The 18,615-nt window shown below is 32.2% G+C and overlaps 1 protein-coding gene across 2 annotated transcripts in view; it reads right to left on the reverse strand.

Annotated features, from left to right (window-relative positions):
* The window catches only part of LOC108917956 (insulin-like growth factor-binding protein complex acid labile subunit), a 107,367-nt gene that overhangs the window by 16,337 nt on the left and 72,415 nt on the right, over window positions 1-18,615 (reverse strand). For both annotated transcript variants that reach the window (XM_018724782.2, XM_018724781.2), the window contains exon 2: window positions 4,563-4,731. In XM_018724782.2, coding sequence (XP_018580298.1) covers window positions 4,563-4,731 — 169 coding nt within the window. The remainder of the gene's footprint in view (window positions 1-4,562; window positions 4,732-18,615) is intronic.

Raw genomic sequence — 18,615 nt, forward strand, 5'->3', positions numbered from 1 at the left:
TTTTTTTATGCGCATAGAAAAATGTTCATTTTTAGTGATATTTGAAAGCCAAAAAGCCAAAAATCTCCGTGGATATACAATTCATCCAAACCAAAACAGATACCGCCTAGTCTATTTCTTCACTTTCACTTTCATCACATTGACGTGTTTCATACTCGTCCAATGGAGTTTGTACAAGTTTTTTCCACTGGTGTGCTAAACTTGTTAATTCATCTCTTAGTTTTTGAGGAGTTATTTCTGGTTCATATATGACCAATTTCTCACACAGTTTGTTAAAAATTGAAGCTTTCAAGCCTCAGATCAGATGTAATTGTCGAACAAGGTGAAGTCGACATTTCTTATTTTATTGCCCTAGGTTAATATATACTTTTTTTTTTCATTTCTTTCCAAATTTATTTCCTTGATTTTTTTCAAATTTATTGCTCAAAATTTTTTCCAATTTTTGTTTTTCAAATCTTTTTTCAATTTTTTTTTCATATTTTTTTCAATTTTTTTTAAAATTTTTATTACAAAAATATATTTCATCCTTCTACAGCGCGGACCGGCCCAAAATGACCGCGGCCCATCGGGAAACCTCCCGAGTTCCCGCATAGCCAATCCGCCTCTGTAACGGTCTTAGGCATTGCAGGAGCATGCCTTTCTGATGAGTTATGCAAACTTACTTTGGACAATGTCAATTTCAAAAATGTCAATGACATTGTTGTAGTTACAATTCCAGATTCTAAAAATGGTATGTCACGTACGTTTACAATTACTTCTCGTCTGAGTTCTGTTTCTCAACTAGAAATTCTCAAGAAAAATATCAAGATTAGATTGGAAATTAAAACTGAATATTCACACTTTTCTATGCGCTATTAAGAAGGTAGATGTTACAACCAATTAGTCGGCAAGAATACCCTTTATATGATTCCCAATAAGATTCCACAGTTTTCGAAACAAGAATATCCTGAAACTTATACAGGCCATTCATTCAGAAGAACATCGGCAACCTTACTGGCTAATACAGGAGTTGATGTATTAACAATCAAGAGACGTGGTGGGTGGAAATCAGCCACAATTGCTGAAAGTTATGTTGCTAACAGTTTAAGTAATAAAAATGAAATAGCCAACGGGATTCTTTACAATGACACTTCAACTCCAGGTTCTAGTAGTAAGTCGCATCATGCTGTTTTAATGTCAGTCAGATAATATTGAGCCTCCGGTGACTGAAATGGAGCGGTCAAATCGTTTTGATAAAAATGTGACGATCAGTAAACGCGAGGGGAGTAATTATCCAGATATTATAAATGTTACTAAATGTAATAACTGTACAATTACTATAAATACTGGGTGATTCAGTTTGGTATTCGCGGCCCTGTATCTCTTTTATTTTAATAAATAGTTATAACAAACCCTATATATTTTTAAATCGCCGCTCACACTCTATCAAATGACATTATTAGATCGTTTCCATGGTAACATATGTCAAAATTGCTATAGTCAACTGTTTTTGTTCAAATGGCACACTATATATTTTTTTATCAATTCTGGAAGATATTTTTTTTCTGCGTTCAACTATGTAAGGAAGTCTATAGTTTCATTAGAAATATTGTTAGAAAAACAGCAAAAAAGATGCACCCTAGTTTTCGTAGCTGAAATGATAGCCAGCTGCGAAAACAAGTTACCATGTTTTTTAAAGTAGCATATCTTATTTTTAATACGATAACAATTTAAAACAATGCTTATTTCAAATGTTCAAAATGATCTCCATTTGCTTCCAAACACAGAATAGCTCTGTTTATCACTCCCTCTCTACAAACACATTCTAGTGTTTCTTCATTTAATCTCCGAAATTCTACTCTTATTCTGTTTTTAAGGTCATCAATATCATTTAAAGTCGAAGAGTAAACTTTTTCTTTTAGGTAAGGCCAAAGAAAGAAATCTATAGGAATGAGATCCGGAGATCTATAGCAGACTATTTAACATCTTTATCGAATGTTCTTCATCTCTTACCCTTCTAGGTTTAAAAACTCTTCTTTTCTTTTGAAAATCATCTGCTACCAAATTCCTGGCTAACTTTCCGAAAATTTTATCTGATGGAAGTTGTCTCTGCGGAAAACGATGTTGGTATAAAGCGTCTGGCAGCTTTAGCGTTATTTCAGCACTCTCCATAAATTAAAATCATATAGAGTTCATGTTATAGTAATAATAATTAGTTATAGATAGAATAGGTAGGTACAAAACGTCAATTATTTTGAAAAGCCATTATTTAGAAACGTCAAAATTCAGTTGTTTCCGCAGCTGGCTATCATTTTTCAGAATAAAGCTACTGAAAGTAGGGTTCATCTTTTTTGCGGTTTTTCTAGCAATATTTCTAATGAAACTAAAGACTTCTTTATACAACTGAATATAAAAAAAATATCTTCTAGAATTGATAAAAAAATATATAGTGTGCCATTTGAACAAAAACAGTTGACTATAGCAATTTTAACATATGTTACCATGGAGACGATCTAATAATGTCATTTGATAGACTTTGAGCGGCGATTTAAAAATATATAGGGTTTGTTATAGCTATCTGATAAAACAAAAGAGATACGAGGCCGCGAATGTCAAACTGAATCACGCGGTATTTATGCAGAATAATTAAAAAAATGTAATGTTCATCAAATATTTCTATTTATTTGTTCATAAAATACAGTCTCTTTAATCCGAACACACGTTAATCCGATCACACGCTAATCCGAACGGCCAAATCTGAACGATGGCAAGAATAGACTAGATTGCTTCGCGCGTACGCGCGTAGTCGGTTGTCAGTTTGTTTGCCGATAGCGAAGAACCTGTTGCGTGTCGTGTTTTGTGTAACAATTTTGGAGTTTTTTTGAAAGTAAGACAAATAAAAAATACGAAAAGCGTAAAATAATACATATATGTATATGTAACTACATGTTTATGTTTTACCTTATATAAGTTTTATGTGTTTTATATGATTTATTTATAATGAAATTTGTATGTACTTAACGTAATATACATAATGTACAAATCTTTATAGTATGTTCGATAATCCGAACGATTCGATAATACGAACAATGCCTGGCAATGTGGTGTTCGGATTAAAGAGGTTGCACTGTATATACATTTATAACTCGAAATTGCTTTTTTCCCTAGGGAGGTAAGTTACCCCACTTACCTCCCGTTGTCCATAGCAACTTCCACTTCTACGGTAAAATCCACTTACCTCTTTAAAAACAATGCATTATGCAATGCAATGCAACAAACATTATCTGCTATAGTGGGAGCAGATAAAATAAATTAATGGTAAATTGGACTAATTGGAGCAGGAAACATAGAAGCATACATCTACAGACTGTCTTTTATATGACGGCACAGTCCGTTTGCTACTAGTATTTTTGTCACAAACAAAACCTCTATTGATTGGCCTAAATATAAATCTCATTTAACAACTACTTTTTTATTTTGACAACTTTTTGAAATTTTTGAATTCTCATTTTTATTAGATTTTATAATCTTTTAAATAAATTCGGTAGTAAAATTAGAAAATGTAAAATGGAAGAAAATATTTCAAAATATCCTAGCTCGATGTCTACATTTCGTATTTTACTTATGACGTTGACATTTATGTAAATGGAATAAATATATCCAAGTGTCACTGTCATCGATAATTATAAATCCTTCAGGAAAATAAATTTTACCAGTGGTTTTAAAAGCTGCTATAATATTCCTCCAAAAAATGGAAATAAGGTTAGTCAACTCACCTGTTATCATTTCAATTATAATTTCGTTTATTATTTTGAGTGTTATTGTTACAGTGGCTGCCACTGTTGTCGTCAGCCTAGCTGTATTTACTTTAACTTTTCTTGTTTCTCTCATGATTGTAATAACAATTAGTTTATTACATATAGTTGACCAGTTCAATGTATAAACTACATACATGTTAAATTAATAATAAACATTTAAAAAGGAGTATCCATTTTTATTCATATAACTCAAAACAAATTAGACAATGGGGGCAAACTTTTAACCTTTTTCCTTTTTTATTTTTGAAAGTTTCTGCAAGTATCTACAATTTTTTTCCACAATACAGGCATAGTGTTCTTGGAGTAATCATTTTAACTTCACGGGAGTCTACAAAAAAATATGAAGCAATACAACCCTTTTTACATTACATGCAAACTTCATGCAACTATTTTCCAAAGTTTAAATTTGTTGTGCTTCACAAACTGATGAACATAATAATAATCAAAGAGAGATTAAAATAAGCGAGTCATATAGATTAAACTTTATAAAAGCATTAAGGACCACGAATAGACCACAGCTAACATGGACTGTATCAGAAAAAAATTATCTTGATCAACCTGCTGCAAAAATTATTTACATAATCGCAAGGATTGTCCAAATAATTTTTGGACCGTTTTAAAGTGTTATAAGATGCACCATAGTAATTCAGTTTTGCTCATAATAAGGAATGATATTAATTTATTAATTACGCGAAATTTAAAGAAGTAGGATGATAGACTGTGTACTGGTAACATATTTCAATTATATTCTGGAACTGAACTTACTTTAAAGTTGCTCTCCGAAATGTACTTGATTTTAGTCCTTCCTAAATCTAGAGTTTGGATGTTTGGCATTTTTTTCCACAATTGTTCCGGAACAACTTCCAAAGTATTATCGGCCAAGCTGAGATACGAAACAGATGAGGAACCATCAAATGCGTCAGCATTGAGAGATCTGAAAATAAGGGAAAACAAGAATTACATATTTTTGTAGGTACAGTACCTCCTGGTATAATAAATACACGAAATATTCTATTTGGTTTTTCTCTACAGCTGGGATACTTCTGTATTTCTGCAACTGTAAAATAGATAGCCAAAACAGCGTGAGAAAGTGATGAAAATCGAAAATCGGTCTGATAGTTTTGGTATGAGACAATTTGTTACTAAATTTCAGCGCGAAATGTCGTTATTTTTTTTGCGTCAGTGCTGGGGGTTAAAGTTTTATATTATTTTATATTTTAATTGGCGCTGATTTTTTTACACATACTTGGACTCTTTAACTATCATATAGAATCGTTATAATATTAATTTTCTTTTTTTTAATAATTTTTGGAGCGATTTTAAAAATTCGAATAATTTTGACTTTATAAGCAAATACTTTCGTGAAGCGGTTTTGCGGGTTGAAATATATACCAAAGTACTAAAAAATAGTTCTCGGAAAGACGCTTAACTTGAAAAAAATAACGTTAAAATCGGTCATATAAGTTCCGAGATATACAGAGAGTATAGACATAGAGTGTCAAAGTCAACAAGCGCTTTCTGCAAAACTTTATAACAACAACAAAAATTGAATTTGGTAGGTTTTTTAAAGAACTTTCCGTATGTGTTTTTATAAATATGACCGCACGTGTGCTTTTTATATGAAAATTCAATGAATATCGTTAAGCCGAGAAGAGGGGATGAATTATAGAAATTGAAATCGTGGGTTCAAAGAGCGCGCGCGCTTCGGCGTTCAATATCTCGGCTTCTATGGCTCCGATTTTGATGATTTTTTTTAAATTGATATAGAAAAATGAGAGGAATTCAGTTAGCAAGGTTTCATTAAAATATTATAAAGCCCTTTTCGGTCTATTATGACTAAAAATTTTCCACATTTTGTTGTTATACTGTATATTCATGTAAATAATAATATCGATGGTAGGATATAGGTACATAATCCACTGTTACTATAGTTCTAATAATTACGTGGTAATAATGTTTAAATAAAATCTTGACATTTTTATTTAACATGTAATTTATTATTGTATTCATATAATATAGAAAAAAATATAAATACAAATAATTATTCATTTATGTTTACAAAACGTGTTTATTATATTTTCATAATCATCGTATTATTAAAGTTTTTCACTTTTTTACATCATTGGTGTTTTCACTTATAATATCACCATTTGAATAAGTATGACTTATGGTTGGTTAATTTGATTTTAAATTTGCCAGCAATTTCATAGTCATCCTCGCAAGAAAATGGATAATTTTATTTATCACAAAATCCGTCAAAAACAGAAAAATTAAAAGATAGGTATAGATGTGGAGTAAATTTCTACAACAGATTTTTTTAGAAAAACCAAGTTTTGGCGGTCAATCAAATTCGACAATAAATATGAAATTGAAATACCATTAGACCATTAGAGATACATATAGGGAAGCTTTATAAAAGTCCCCTAAAATTATGCGTAGAATTCAAATATACAAAAATATACAGGATGTTCCATTTATAATAAGCAAATAGGTGGCGACTACCGGTATAACCGGAAATACTACAACAATGGCATTATTTTATTTAAACTCTAAATAAAACCTCCAAGACCACTAGGTCAAAAATTTTTAAAATTCAAATCGAAGTAGTCTCCGAAATATTCTAATAGGTCGTCACCGCATGACAGCCTCTATAATAAATTGCAAAGTGTGATTTTTAATTGTTTACTAAAGGAAGAAATTTTTGAGAGCGAAATCGGCAACTATGCTATAAAAAAGCGGAATACTTTTTGTAATAATGCGATGATAGGTTTTATAAATATCAAATAATAATTATTTGTATCTGCATTTTTTTCTGTATTAGATATATGTATACAATAAATAAATTACATTATTACATAAAAATTTCAAGATTTTAAACATTATTAACAAGTAGTTATTAAAATTAATACGTATTAATAATAGAATATCTACCATCGATATTATTTACATGAATATACAACAATTAAATGTCTGAAATTTTAAGCAGTCGTAATAGGCTGATAAGGCTTTATAATATTTCAATGAAATCTTGATAATTGAATTCCTCTAATTTTGCTATATCGATTTAAAAAAAATCATCAAAATCGGATTCATTGAATTTTCATATAAAGAGCACACGTGCGATAATATTTATAAAAGCACATACGAAAAGTTCTTAAAAAACCTACTAAATTCAATTTTTGTTGTTGTCACATTATGCATAGTTGTTGACTTTGGCACTTGATATCTCGGAACTTATGTGACTTTTTTCAAGTTAAGCGTCTTTCCGAGAACTATTTTTTAGTACTTCTGCAAATACCACAACTTTTTTTCTTGGCACAACCTTATATTTTCATTGTTTATATTATTTTCGACCGATTTTTACTAATATCTAAACTACGTCAAGCTACAGCCATGCCAATGTGTAATTCACCTGGACTACTATGTAACAGTGTTAAGAAGGCCTAGCAAAACCACTTTTCTTTCACATTTTATCCAGCCTGGGACTGACAGTGTCAATATTTACTGGCATAACTAACAACAACTAAAACAAAACGCAAAACGAAACAAACTGAAACTCGGAACACAAGGAGAAGAATACTTAGACCGCTGATTTACATCAATTGCTCGAAATGTTCTTCATTTTGATTAATACACAAACAAATTCGGTTTTTAAAAGACTGTTCAACAGCATGTCTGGCGTAATTTCTTGAAATGTTACTGTAATGCGCTGCCACATATCTTCCGCGGTAGTTGGTGGTGGAACGTAAACTTTGCTTTAATCCCCCTAAAAAGAAGTCGCAACTTGTCATATCTGGACACCTTGAAGGCCAACTCACTGGTCCCCCGCGCCCAATCCATCTGTCGGGGAAAGTTTCGTGTAAAAACTGACGAACCGCAGCGGTATTGTGAGGTGGAGCACCATCATGTTGCATCCACATTCTTCGAAGTGTAGCTAAAGGAATGTCGCCTAACAAATCTTCTAGAGTGTTTGTTAAAAAGTTTAAATAAACTGCTCCAGTTAGATGCTAGTTAAAAAAGAATGGTCCAATGACATGGGTTCTTAAAATTGCTCCCCACGTGTTCAAAGACCATCGTTGGCTATGGGTTGTCCGGAATTGGTGAGGATTTACTGTGTCATAATAATGGCAATTATTATGACACATTAAACCATTTTTATGAAAAGTAGCCTCATCGGAGAACATGACCCGTTTAACATCTCAAGTGCCTACTGACAAAACTCTAGTCTCCGCTGAAAGTCTACTTTTAGTAACTCTTGGTGTAATTAGATGCGATAAGGATGTGCTGTACTGTGCTTTTGTAAAATCCTCCTATGTATCGACGTTGTACTAATACAATTGCAAGGCCTTCTTGACGTTGTTACGTAGCTACTTTTCGGACCTTAGAAAAGAACCTGATTTTTCTGGAGAACTGTTAGAGATAAGTATGGACAACCTTATATCAGTCGAAAGGGCATTCAATTTTGCATTCACCCATGATAATTAATATGGGTCATTCCATTTGAAAAAAAAAGTTTTTCAACTCGTAAGATTATTAAATGTAGGTCTCAGTATTTCCGAATCTGAAAATTGGGTTAAATCACCATATTTTGGGTTCCCCTGCATGCCCTTGCTCTGTGTAGATTCTTATTCGAAACACCCTGTGTAATATTTTAAAACGCACATTAAACTGAATTATTATTTGTTCATTTCGTTCTCTATTTCTCTACTTGTCAACAGACATTGAAAAAAGCCAATTAAAATGTGTGCTAATCAAAATTTGGACCAGGAACATGCTAAGCGAAATTAATTCTTATTATAAAATTTAGCAAAATCTTAGAAACCATAATTGTATCAAGTGTGTTAAAACTCTTTGAAAAACGTTTTTTTACGACATGAAATAACCCCCACATAAAATTGTCAGACATTATATTACTAATACCTATACCTAAATCAATTTTTGATTACTTTAAACATTGATTTTAACAAATTATATTCATATTCTGACTACTTTTGTTCATCGGAAACAAAAGATTCTGTTTATTTGTGAATTTTTCCCGGTGCCAAACGGCTAGAATATTTCTAAGAGGTCAATGTTCCATCTAGTGGCGCCTAAGCCGATGGCGCCTGTTCTCAGTAGGTGCCCGTTTTTTAATAGTCTTTGAGGACTAATTAATATGAATGATACATAGTTGCATTAAGCAAGGCGTTGGTTAAAGCTACCGAAGTTTTGTGAATTATTAAATTCGCCAGGCTGCCTATTACAGCTACAATTCATTTAAAGATTATGTTTTATATTTAACCATCTTTTATTAACCTAAATTCTTCATCATCACAATTCCCTTTAAATACATTTTTTGTGTCACTTAATACATTGGGCAATTTTGTAGAACTAATTTAAAGTATCTTTTAGAAAAGAAATCGATCACGATAGTAACAAACCACAAACAATAATAGATCACCAGTCCCAACAGTAATAACAAACACGTACAGTAACTTATTCTTAAAATATTTAAAATGACAAGTGTCAAAATTGTGGAATATGACTTAAATCGGTACTGAATACGTTTTACGTTATTAAAATTAATCAATAAATAAAAAAAAGTTAACTGAAGAAAATTGCGTGTTAGCTGCACATCTTTGTGTATAGAGATTTCCAAATAGGCCACCTATACTTGTAAACAGAGGCAGAGCCAGCGGTGAAGTCAGCGGATCCAAAAAAGTTTTCATAGTATCAGTGTGGTACGTCAATAGGTATTAAAGAAATATATATTCTATATGTAAACAAATGTTTCCATCAATCGAATTTATCCTCTCACCCTATATAATAAGGAGCCCAATCTAGAAGTTCAAAATCTCAAGGATTTTGGACGTTTTGTAAATTTCAAATCTCGGTGTTCGTTCTGAAAAACTCGAAATAGTCCCGAAATCAAATTTTGGATTTATGTAACATTTTTAATTCATTACGTCAAATCAAGTAATAACAATCTCTTGGATACCTATTTATATAACAGCATTATGCAATGTTTTTTTACCGCAGAATGTAATTATTAACTCAGTTAAATCTCGGGATCCATGGATCAAAACTTTTAACTGAATCACGCTTCTAGAAATTGTAGGACTCTCTAATATTGTAGTTTATCCGCACTTATGAGTGTAACATGCATTTTACCCAAAATCGACTTAAACCAAATTATTTAACCACACATTAAGATATGGCGCAAAACTTAAAGTAACTTGATTTGGCATATTTTTCAGTTGTCTATTTTCATAGGGCATATTCTGCCTCGTTATGGAAATAATAATCATTATAAATACTCAGATATTGGGAATTAATAAAAAAATGAAAAATTGTACCCACATTTAAAAAAATTTAAAAATAAAGCAAGTTCTTTTTAAGGACAAGATAGGTGTAGTTTTACAATTAATTACAATTTATTTTTGGCTTGGACTATGTCAATGTTATTTAGAGAACTAAATAAAGAAGGATGTTCTAGCACAACTTCACTATTTTAGCAATAACTTGAAAACGAAAAAAGATATCGACCTCCGGTTTGTGTATTTGTTTTCCTTAATGAATGGTCTATCGAGCCATGAAAAATAACTATATCGTTGCATTTAATTTTTTTAGTAAACGGAGACAATTACAAAACTTTTCTCATTAGCGTCGTCTACCGTTGCGCATGAAAATAATATTTTTATTCCATTATCATAAATACAGTGGTTTCGAAAAGTAACGAATAAATTCATTATTTTTTAAATTGAGAAGTTTTCGAAAAAATCCCGTGGCACGTCGATTTTGTTTTTAAAAAAGGCACTTTTTGACATACGACCCATATTTGTGACGTCATCGTTGTTCGAGATATGACGTCATCGACAATTTTTTTAAATAGCAACCCCCAATTTTGACCATGCCATTTGAAAGAGCGTGTCATTCTACATACACACCATGAAAAATTATGGTGTTACATAACAAAAATTTCAAGAAAATAATGTTTTGAAGTTTTTAAAATTTAATTTTCGCAATACTGAAAATGATAATGAATATGTAAAAATCGACTAAATTAAATGTTCAAATTGTGCACCGTTGGCTGCCTGACAATAGCCAAGACGATTAATAAATTCTTTTTGGACATTATCAATAACTTCAGGAGGTATACGATGTATCTCGTGACGAATTCTTGCTTTTAAATCTTCTAAATTAACCGGTCTAGTAACGTATACATTGCTTTTTAAGTATCCACACAAGAAATAATCTAGGGGTGTCAAATCAGGCGATCTGGCTAGCCACTCAATCGGCCCCCTTCTCCTATCCAACGATTCGGGAACAGCTCATCTAAATAAGCACGGACAGGTGTTGCATAATGGGGAGGTGCACCATCTTTGAAAGAAAATGTCATTTATTTGAAGATCATGTCCCTCTATATCTGGATATAAAGTTATTAGTTCAGGAATGAGGTCGAAGAAAATCCAAATATATTGCATCAGTTAGGTTGACGTCAATGAAATAGGGACCCAGAATTCTTCCGTCGACTATGCCGCACCACACATTTACTTTCTGGGGATTCTCGGTAGCCCAATAACGGCTGTTTTGCCTATTGACATGGCCGTTCAAAACAAACGTAGCCTCGTCAGAAAAAAATACGTTTTTTACGAAATTATTATCATTATTGCATAGCTCTTGCATTTGCTCTCAGAATTGATTTCGCCGATCAAAGTCGTCTTCAGATAGCTCATGAACAAGGCATACCTTATAAGGATGATACTTTGCTTTTTTCATAATTTTGTGAACTGTGGACGCTGTCATATTGAAATCAGAAGCCAATTGGTTAAGTGTTGAGTGATGATTTTCTTGTATTCCCAACAAAACATTAAGCTCATCATCTACTAATTTTAACAGTCGACCAGATTTAGGAAGATCACGAACATGTCCAAAGTTACGGTATTTAGACTCAATATTGCTTACCATGCTTTGGCTAATGGGATGTCGATCAGGATGAGTTTCATTGAACAATTCAACTACTTCTTTTTGGGTGCGCATCCTTTTTTTTTATAAAATGACAAAGTTACTACTCAATAAACACTTCAAACGCACTGCTTTTGCCAAACAAAAGATAAGAACTAAAGAAATAACTCAAAAAACGAAAAAAACTATTTAATAAAGTACGATTTCAAGGTTTTATCTGACAGCAATAAAAAACATTCTCGGTCGCTAAGGCTACTGTCAGGCAACCATGATTTTTGACGATGCGTATGTAGAATGACACGCTCTTTCAAATGGCATGGTCAAAATTGGGGGTTGCTATTTAAAAAAATTGTCGATGACGTCATATCTCGAACAACGATGACGTCACAAATATGGGTAGTATGTCAAAAAGTGCCTTTTTTAAAAACAAAATCGACGTGCCAGGGAATTTTTTCCAAAACTTCTCAATTTAAAAAATAATGAATTTATTCGTTACTTTTCGAAAGCACTGTATAAATTGTATTAATAGTTCTTTAAAATGAGCCATCATTTATTGAAATCGATTAAGGCATTCAGAAGTTATGACATTTTAAAAATTTCAAGATGGCGTCCTTCATACTGGCGTTGCTATGGAAATAACAAAAAAAAAGTTCAAACAAAACTTGTGAAGGGCTTAACAGTGTATCTAAAAAGTGTATTTTCAACTTCAGTTATATAGGCGAAATTTCGAAAAACCGACAATTCTCTGTAACACTATAGCAGTTGCCCCTAGCGGTGAAGTTACAAACTTGAAAATATTTTAAATCAATTTCTTTTGGCCATATTTGTTAATAGATTTTTTACTCCATAATCGTAGCACGTCTAGTTTCCTATATACAGCCGCTCGATATCGTTAATGGATCACTCTGTATATTAACATTTTTTTCACAACAATCTTAGTTGTTTTTGTAACAAATGCACTTTTAAAATAATTTTACTAATTTTAAACATATATTGTATGCCAATGGCTTCATCACCATTTTTGCATAAATAAATGTTTAAACAATTGTAACAGATGTTACAAATATGCAAATGCGAGGGTACTGTTACTTCAAAACATATATTATATCACTTTTTAAATATAAGTGTTTATATAGGAATTCTCATGAATATTGAGTTAAAATTAATTGTTATATAATACTTTCATGCACGTCATTAAATTTCTAAATTTCTCAAAATATTTTCTCGATTCTCTATACACAATTTTTTTAATCTAAAAGACAATGATATCATAATTTCTACGGTATAAATTAAATTAAATTTCTCTTGAAATTAGGATAAAACTCATTTGGACTGACACAGTTTCGGAGAATTGTTCCAACGAATATGTTATAATGACTTAAAAATGTAGTAAAAATTTAATGACAAATATTATCAGCTAATTAAAAATGTACGGCATTGTTTTTTTTATTTTTTACATCCATAATATTTTGAATATAACATTTTTAGTTTATAACAAGGAATTGTCAAAATATAGTAAATTTTCAAAATTTATTTATTTGTTTTTTATTTCGAATTTTTAATTTGTACCATTAATTATAACCGGCCATGATTTAGTACGATACTCTTTGGTTATATTTTATCAAAAAAGTGGTTGCCGTACAGGAATTAACAATCTTATCGAAAAAAAATTAAACTCAATTCCAAAATACAAGTAATTGTTTATATACTTTTGCATTAACCATAATTTTCAGACGGCATAGTTGTTAAAAATTATTTGGAGATTTAAATAATCATGTGGAATCTATGCTGTACATTTTTCAATGACTTGAAACAATGGGGGCTAAAATAGAGGGTTATTGCATCCTGCATTTCTAACCCCTGTATCAGCAGATACCGGGGTTAGAAACCAAAAACCGGCCCAAAATTTTCAGAAAATCAAAAATTTTCCTGGCTTCCGGTATTGCTATTTTTGTACGGCATTAGGTCGAGGTTCATTTTTTTTGTATAACCTATATACTTTAGAAATGTCATACAAAAATGTTTTGCCAAAAACCACTTGGTGGACAGGCTTATGCCCGTTTGCACCGTAGTGTTTAATCCAGGATTAAGTATGAAGTTGGATTAAAATATAACATTTTGTTTGCACTGTTTCAAATCTGTATTAATCTAGGATTAATTTAAACCCTCAAATTTGACCGCTTAAACTTAAAAATTAAATGAATTATTGAAACAGCAATTGGATAGATATTGTGCTAATAAACCAGGGTTTTAGAAAATGTCCAATTAAACAATTTCTAATGAATATGATATGTATTTAGGTACAAAGGTAATTATAAACAAAATATTTTGGTAAACGAAGAATACTGTCCATTGTTATTTTAGGTGCCAATGATTTTTGCCATATCTGTCGATGAATGATGATGAATTACTTCAAATAAAAATTAGATATGTTGAAAATATGGGAAATAGATTGCTAATCACTCTGCCAACTTCAAAAAAGATGAAAAACGATCCTTTATTGTAAGTCAATAATAATTAAACATTTATCGGAAATATAGTACCGCAAGACCTACACACATAAACAGTAACAGATTTTTTTTAAATATTCAAATGGTAAGGAATTCAATTAATAGGAATTCATGCATTTGGGAAAATGCCAAAATAAGTTGCAGCGTTTCTGAAATTGGAGGATGCTCAAAAATATACCGGACATTGTTGCCGTAGAATTTGAGCTAAGCTATTAATAAATTCAGGAGCTGATGTCACAACTTTAAAAATGCATGGTGGATGGAAATCTTCGACGGTTTGCTAATCAGTTAGCAAAAAAGTTTCTCTGCTGCAAGTACACTCGACGCAAGATAAAGGGTTCCTACCTAAAAGGCATACTATTTTTAAAGGGGCGAGCCGGTGGACTATTAATAGGAATTTTGGGAGGCATCAATAATTAGGGGCGTGTCATATTTTTTTTGTGTAGGCACGTGTGTAACGACACAACTTAAAAATTGCAGGCCTTTAGTATATGCATTATAAAAAGAGAAGAGTATCCAGGTTTTGAAAATATTTTGTCATTATTTTTCTTGTCCCTGAGAAAATTAATATTTTGAAATAAGAATTTGTATCATATTCTGCAGAAAGTAGGTAGGTAGGTCATGAAGGCAACAAAATAAAAAAATATAAACTACAGTTTTATTATAACTGATACAGTTTCGGGAGGAAAGGGAAATATTTTAAGGACGTGTTCTGGAAGTGAAAATAAGTAAATAAGTTCATGACATTATGTGTCCGGAAATGTTTCCTTTCTGAGATAGATGTCGAAAGAAATTTAAAATCCGGTTTTTTCTAAATATCTTGAAAACGATTTAAGATATTACACTGCCACTGTACTATACACCAAAGTTCAGTGTAATATCTTAAATCGTTTTCGAAATATTTAGAAAAACGGGATATTTTAAAATTTTACATCTATCAGAAAGGAAGCATTTCCGGGCGCATAATGTTATGAACTTATTTACTTATTTTGACATCATTTTATAAACATTGAAAAAACAAAACAGTCTAATAATATATCCAACCACTATCCGAATCAATAACGGCTTGTAATCTGTTTGGCATAGATGTAACAAGGCGATACAGGGTGGTCCGAATTTATGCAGGAAACTTCGAGGGCAGATAGATCTCTTTAAAATAATATGTGTTTGCCTTATAAACATTGGTCTGGAACAGCCGCGTTTTAGAGATACAGGGTGTTTAAGTTGTTAAAAAAAATGATTTTTTGTTTATAGCTCCGGAATCTATTAACCGATCTCAATAAAATTTGGTACAGATAATGTATGAAGGCCTTACATACCCTAAAATATGAAGGATTCAACCAGTGGTGTACAACTGGACAGGGGTCACCCTTTTTTTTACAAAAAATCTACGCCACTGCATTTTTTACAAGTCATTGTAACTGATGTAGATTCTAATGCACAATTACGTAAAAAAGGTAACTTTAATTTTTTTCCCTAAGATTCGCCGTTCTCAAGTAGTTCATACCAATACAATCCCCTTGTGACAGACACTTCTAACCATAATATTACAAGCATATTTATGTTTATGCTTAAAAGTAAGTGCAATTTGTAAGCACATCAACAAAAATATTCACACCTTTCTACACCACCCGTGAGGTAGTGTTCCTGGCGTGTTTTTATTTTCCCTGGAGACCTAATACTCTTTACAAATAAGAACAATTTAAATCAAAATAATAATAAAAATATATTTGCCAAGCAACAGCAACTAAACAAGAAACAAAAACAACGTTATGTATTTACAACAATTGTTCAAAATGCGAACCACCCATATCTATACATTTCTGACATATTCTGTTAATGGAATTAATTGAAGTTAATATCATGTTACATCCGTCTTCTATTCGTTGCAATAGTTGTGGTCTTGTATCTGTTAGAGTAGAATAAACTTTACTTTTCAGATAACCCCAAACATAGAAGTCTAGAGGATTTAGATATGGCAATCTGGCTGACCAAGACACTGGACCCTCTGCACCATTATGGTTGACATTGGCATTTGGTCTTCTACCTATCCATCGCCCCATATAATTTTCATTAAGCCATTTTCTCAGATTGCGCAGGAGCACCATCCTCTAATAATTATATAGATGGTTTTATAGGAATTTTAGAAATGACTGGGAATTTAGACGGGGTGGCAAGAAGAAAGGTCCACAAACTTTATTGCGAATTATTCCGAGCCACACAGAAAATTCGTGTTGAAAAGATCTTGTCCTAATTTCATGAAGATTTTCTTGTGACCAAATATGCCATATGATTGTGAAATTCACTATCCCTCGCCTTTGGTAAATGTAACGAGCGTTCAAATAAAAACGTGGTCAAGTTGGTTCTGAAAATTTGGACGTAGGGCGTAGCGTATAGCAAATGAACTTAAACGTCATCTGTCAAAGCGCTATATCGCCGCTATCAATTTGAATATTTTCGTTTTAAAAAGCGTTTAAAATGGTGTTTTCTCAAGAACAAAAAGTGTTTATCATAGAGTCCTACTTTAGAAATGGACGCAAGATTGATGGAATATGGAAGTATTCTATTGAGGAATGTTTCATAGAATTTCAAAATCAATTTCCCGGCGTTGTTGAGTACAAAATTTTTCAAAGTGCAGTTCAGCGTTGTGTTAATGTTTTTCGTGAAACGGGCAGTGTAACAAGAAAAGAAGGAAGCGGCCGACCTAAAAAGCGGACTGAAGAATTAAAAGAAAATGTCCAACAAATAATGGAAAATGCGCCAAGAACTTCTGTACGTGTTTTATCACAAATGGTGGGAGTATCAGTCGGTACCTGCCACACAGTGTTAAAAAAAGATTTGCGTTTGTTCTCCTATCGTTTAACTTGTCAGCAAGAACTTCATGAAGTTGATTTTCCGCGACGGGCTGTATTTTGTGAATGGTTTTTAAACAACTACGGTGAACTTCATAATATCACCTTTTTTTCTGATGAAGCCTGGTTTCATTTAAGTGGTTACGTAAACTCACAGAATATGAGAATGTGGTCTTCTGAAAAACCAGATAACTTTTTTGTCGAGGGCCCTCTACACGCTCAAAAAATTGGAGTTTGGTGTGCTCTCAATCGAAGGAGGATTTATGGACCTATTTTTTTTAATGGTACTCTTACTGCGCAAAGGTATAGAGAAGAAATTATCGCTCCTTTTGTTAACCAGCTGGAAGAAAACGAAATTACAAACTTTTACTTTCAACAAGATGGCGCAAGGGCACATACGGCAGGCGAGACGATGAATATGTTGAGGGAAGTTTTCCAAAATCGACTAATAAGTCTCAATGCTGAACATGAATTTCCACCGAGGTCATGTGATATTACGCCGTGTGATTTCTTTTTGTGGCCTTACCTTAAAAACACTATTTTTGAACTGCCTATTCCTGATTTAAACCATCTGCAGGCTCGACTTATAGACAAGATTCGTGAAATTAACAATACCCCGAGCATCTTAGAAAATGTCTTTAATTCTTTGAGGAACAGGTGTGAAAAGTGCTTGGAACAAGGAGGGGGACACTTTCAGCAGCTGCTTTAATTTATTGTTATAACAAGGAGGGGGACACTTTCCGCAGCTCCTTTAATTGTTTGTTATTGTTATCACGATTATTCTTTAAAATAAAGTTATATAGTCATTAACGTTATTGAAACTGACAGCTGCTATACAGCTCGTTGAGAAATGAGGTTAAGTTGGTCGCTATAAGCTACTCCCTACGTCCAATGTGTCAGAGCCAACTTCGACCACGTTTTTATTTGAACGCTCGTTATATTTATTATTATTTTGATTTAAGTTGTTCTTATTTGTAAAGATAGTGAGTTAGGCTTCCTGGGGAAACTAAAACGCGTAAGGAACTGTACCTCACAGGTAGTGTGAAAACGACTGTAAAGAATTCTGTTGATGTGCTTACAAATTCTACTTACTTTTAAACATAAACATAAATATTTTTGTAATATTATGGTTAAAAATATCTGCACAAGGGGATTGTATTGGTATGAATAACTTGAAAACGGCGAATCTTAGGGAAAAAATTCAAGTTACCTTTTTTTACGTATTTTGTGCAATAGAATATAAATCCGTTATTAATAATTTGTAAAAATGCAGTGGCGTAGGTTTTTTTTATAAAAAAGGAGACGACCCCTGCCCAGTTGTACACCACTGGTTGTACCTTTAGAGCTCAAATTTTAGAGAATGCAAGGCCTACTATCATAGATTATCTGTACCAAATTTTATTGAGGTCGTTTAATGGATTCCTGAGATATAAACAAAAAATATATATTTTTTTAACAACTTCAACACCCTGTATCTCTAAAATGGGGCTGTTCCAGACCAATGTTTATAAG

The sequence above is a fragment of the Anoplophora glabripennis genome, unplaced genomic scaffold (assembly GCF_000390285.2).
Source record: "Anoplophora glabripennis isolate ALB-LARVAE unplaced genomic scaffold, Agla_2.0 scaffold66, whole genome shotgun sequence".
Taxonomy (NCBI): domain Eukaryota; kingdom Metazoa; phylum Arthropoda; class Insecta; order Coleoptera; family Cerambycidae; genus Anoplophora; species Anoplophora glabripennis.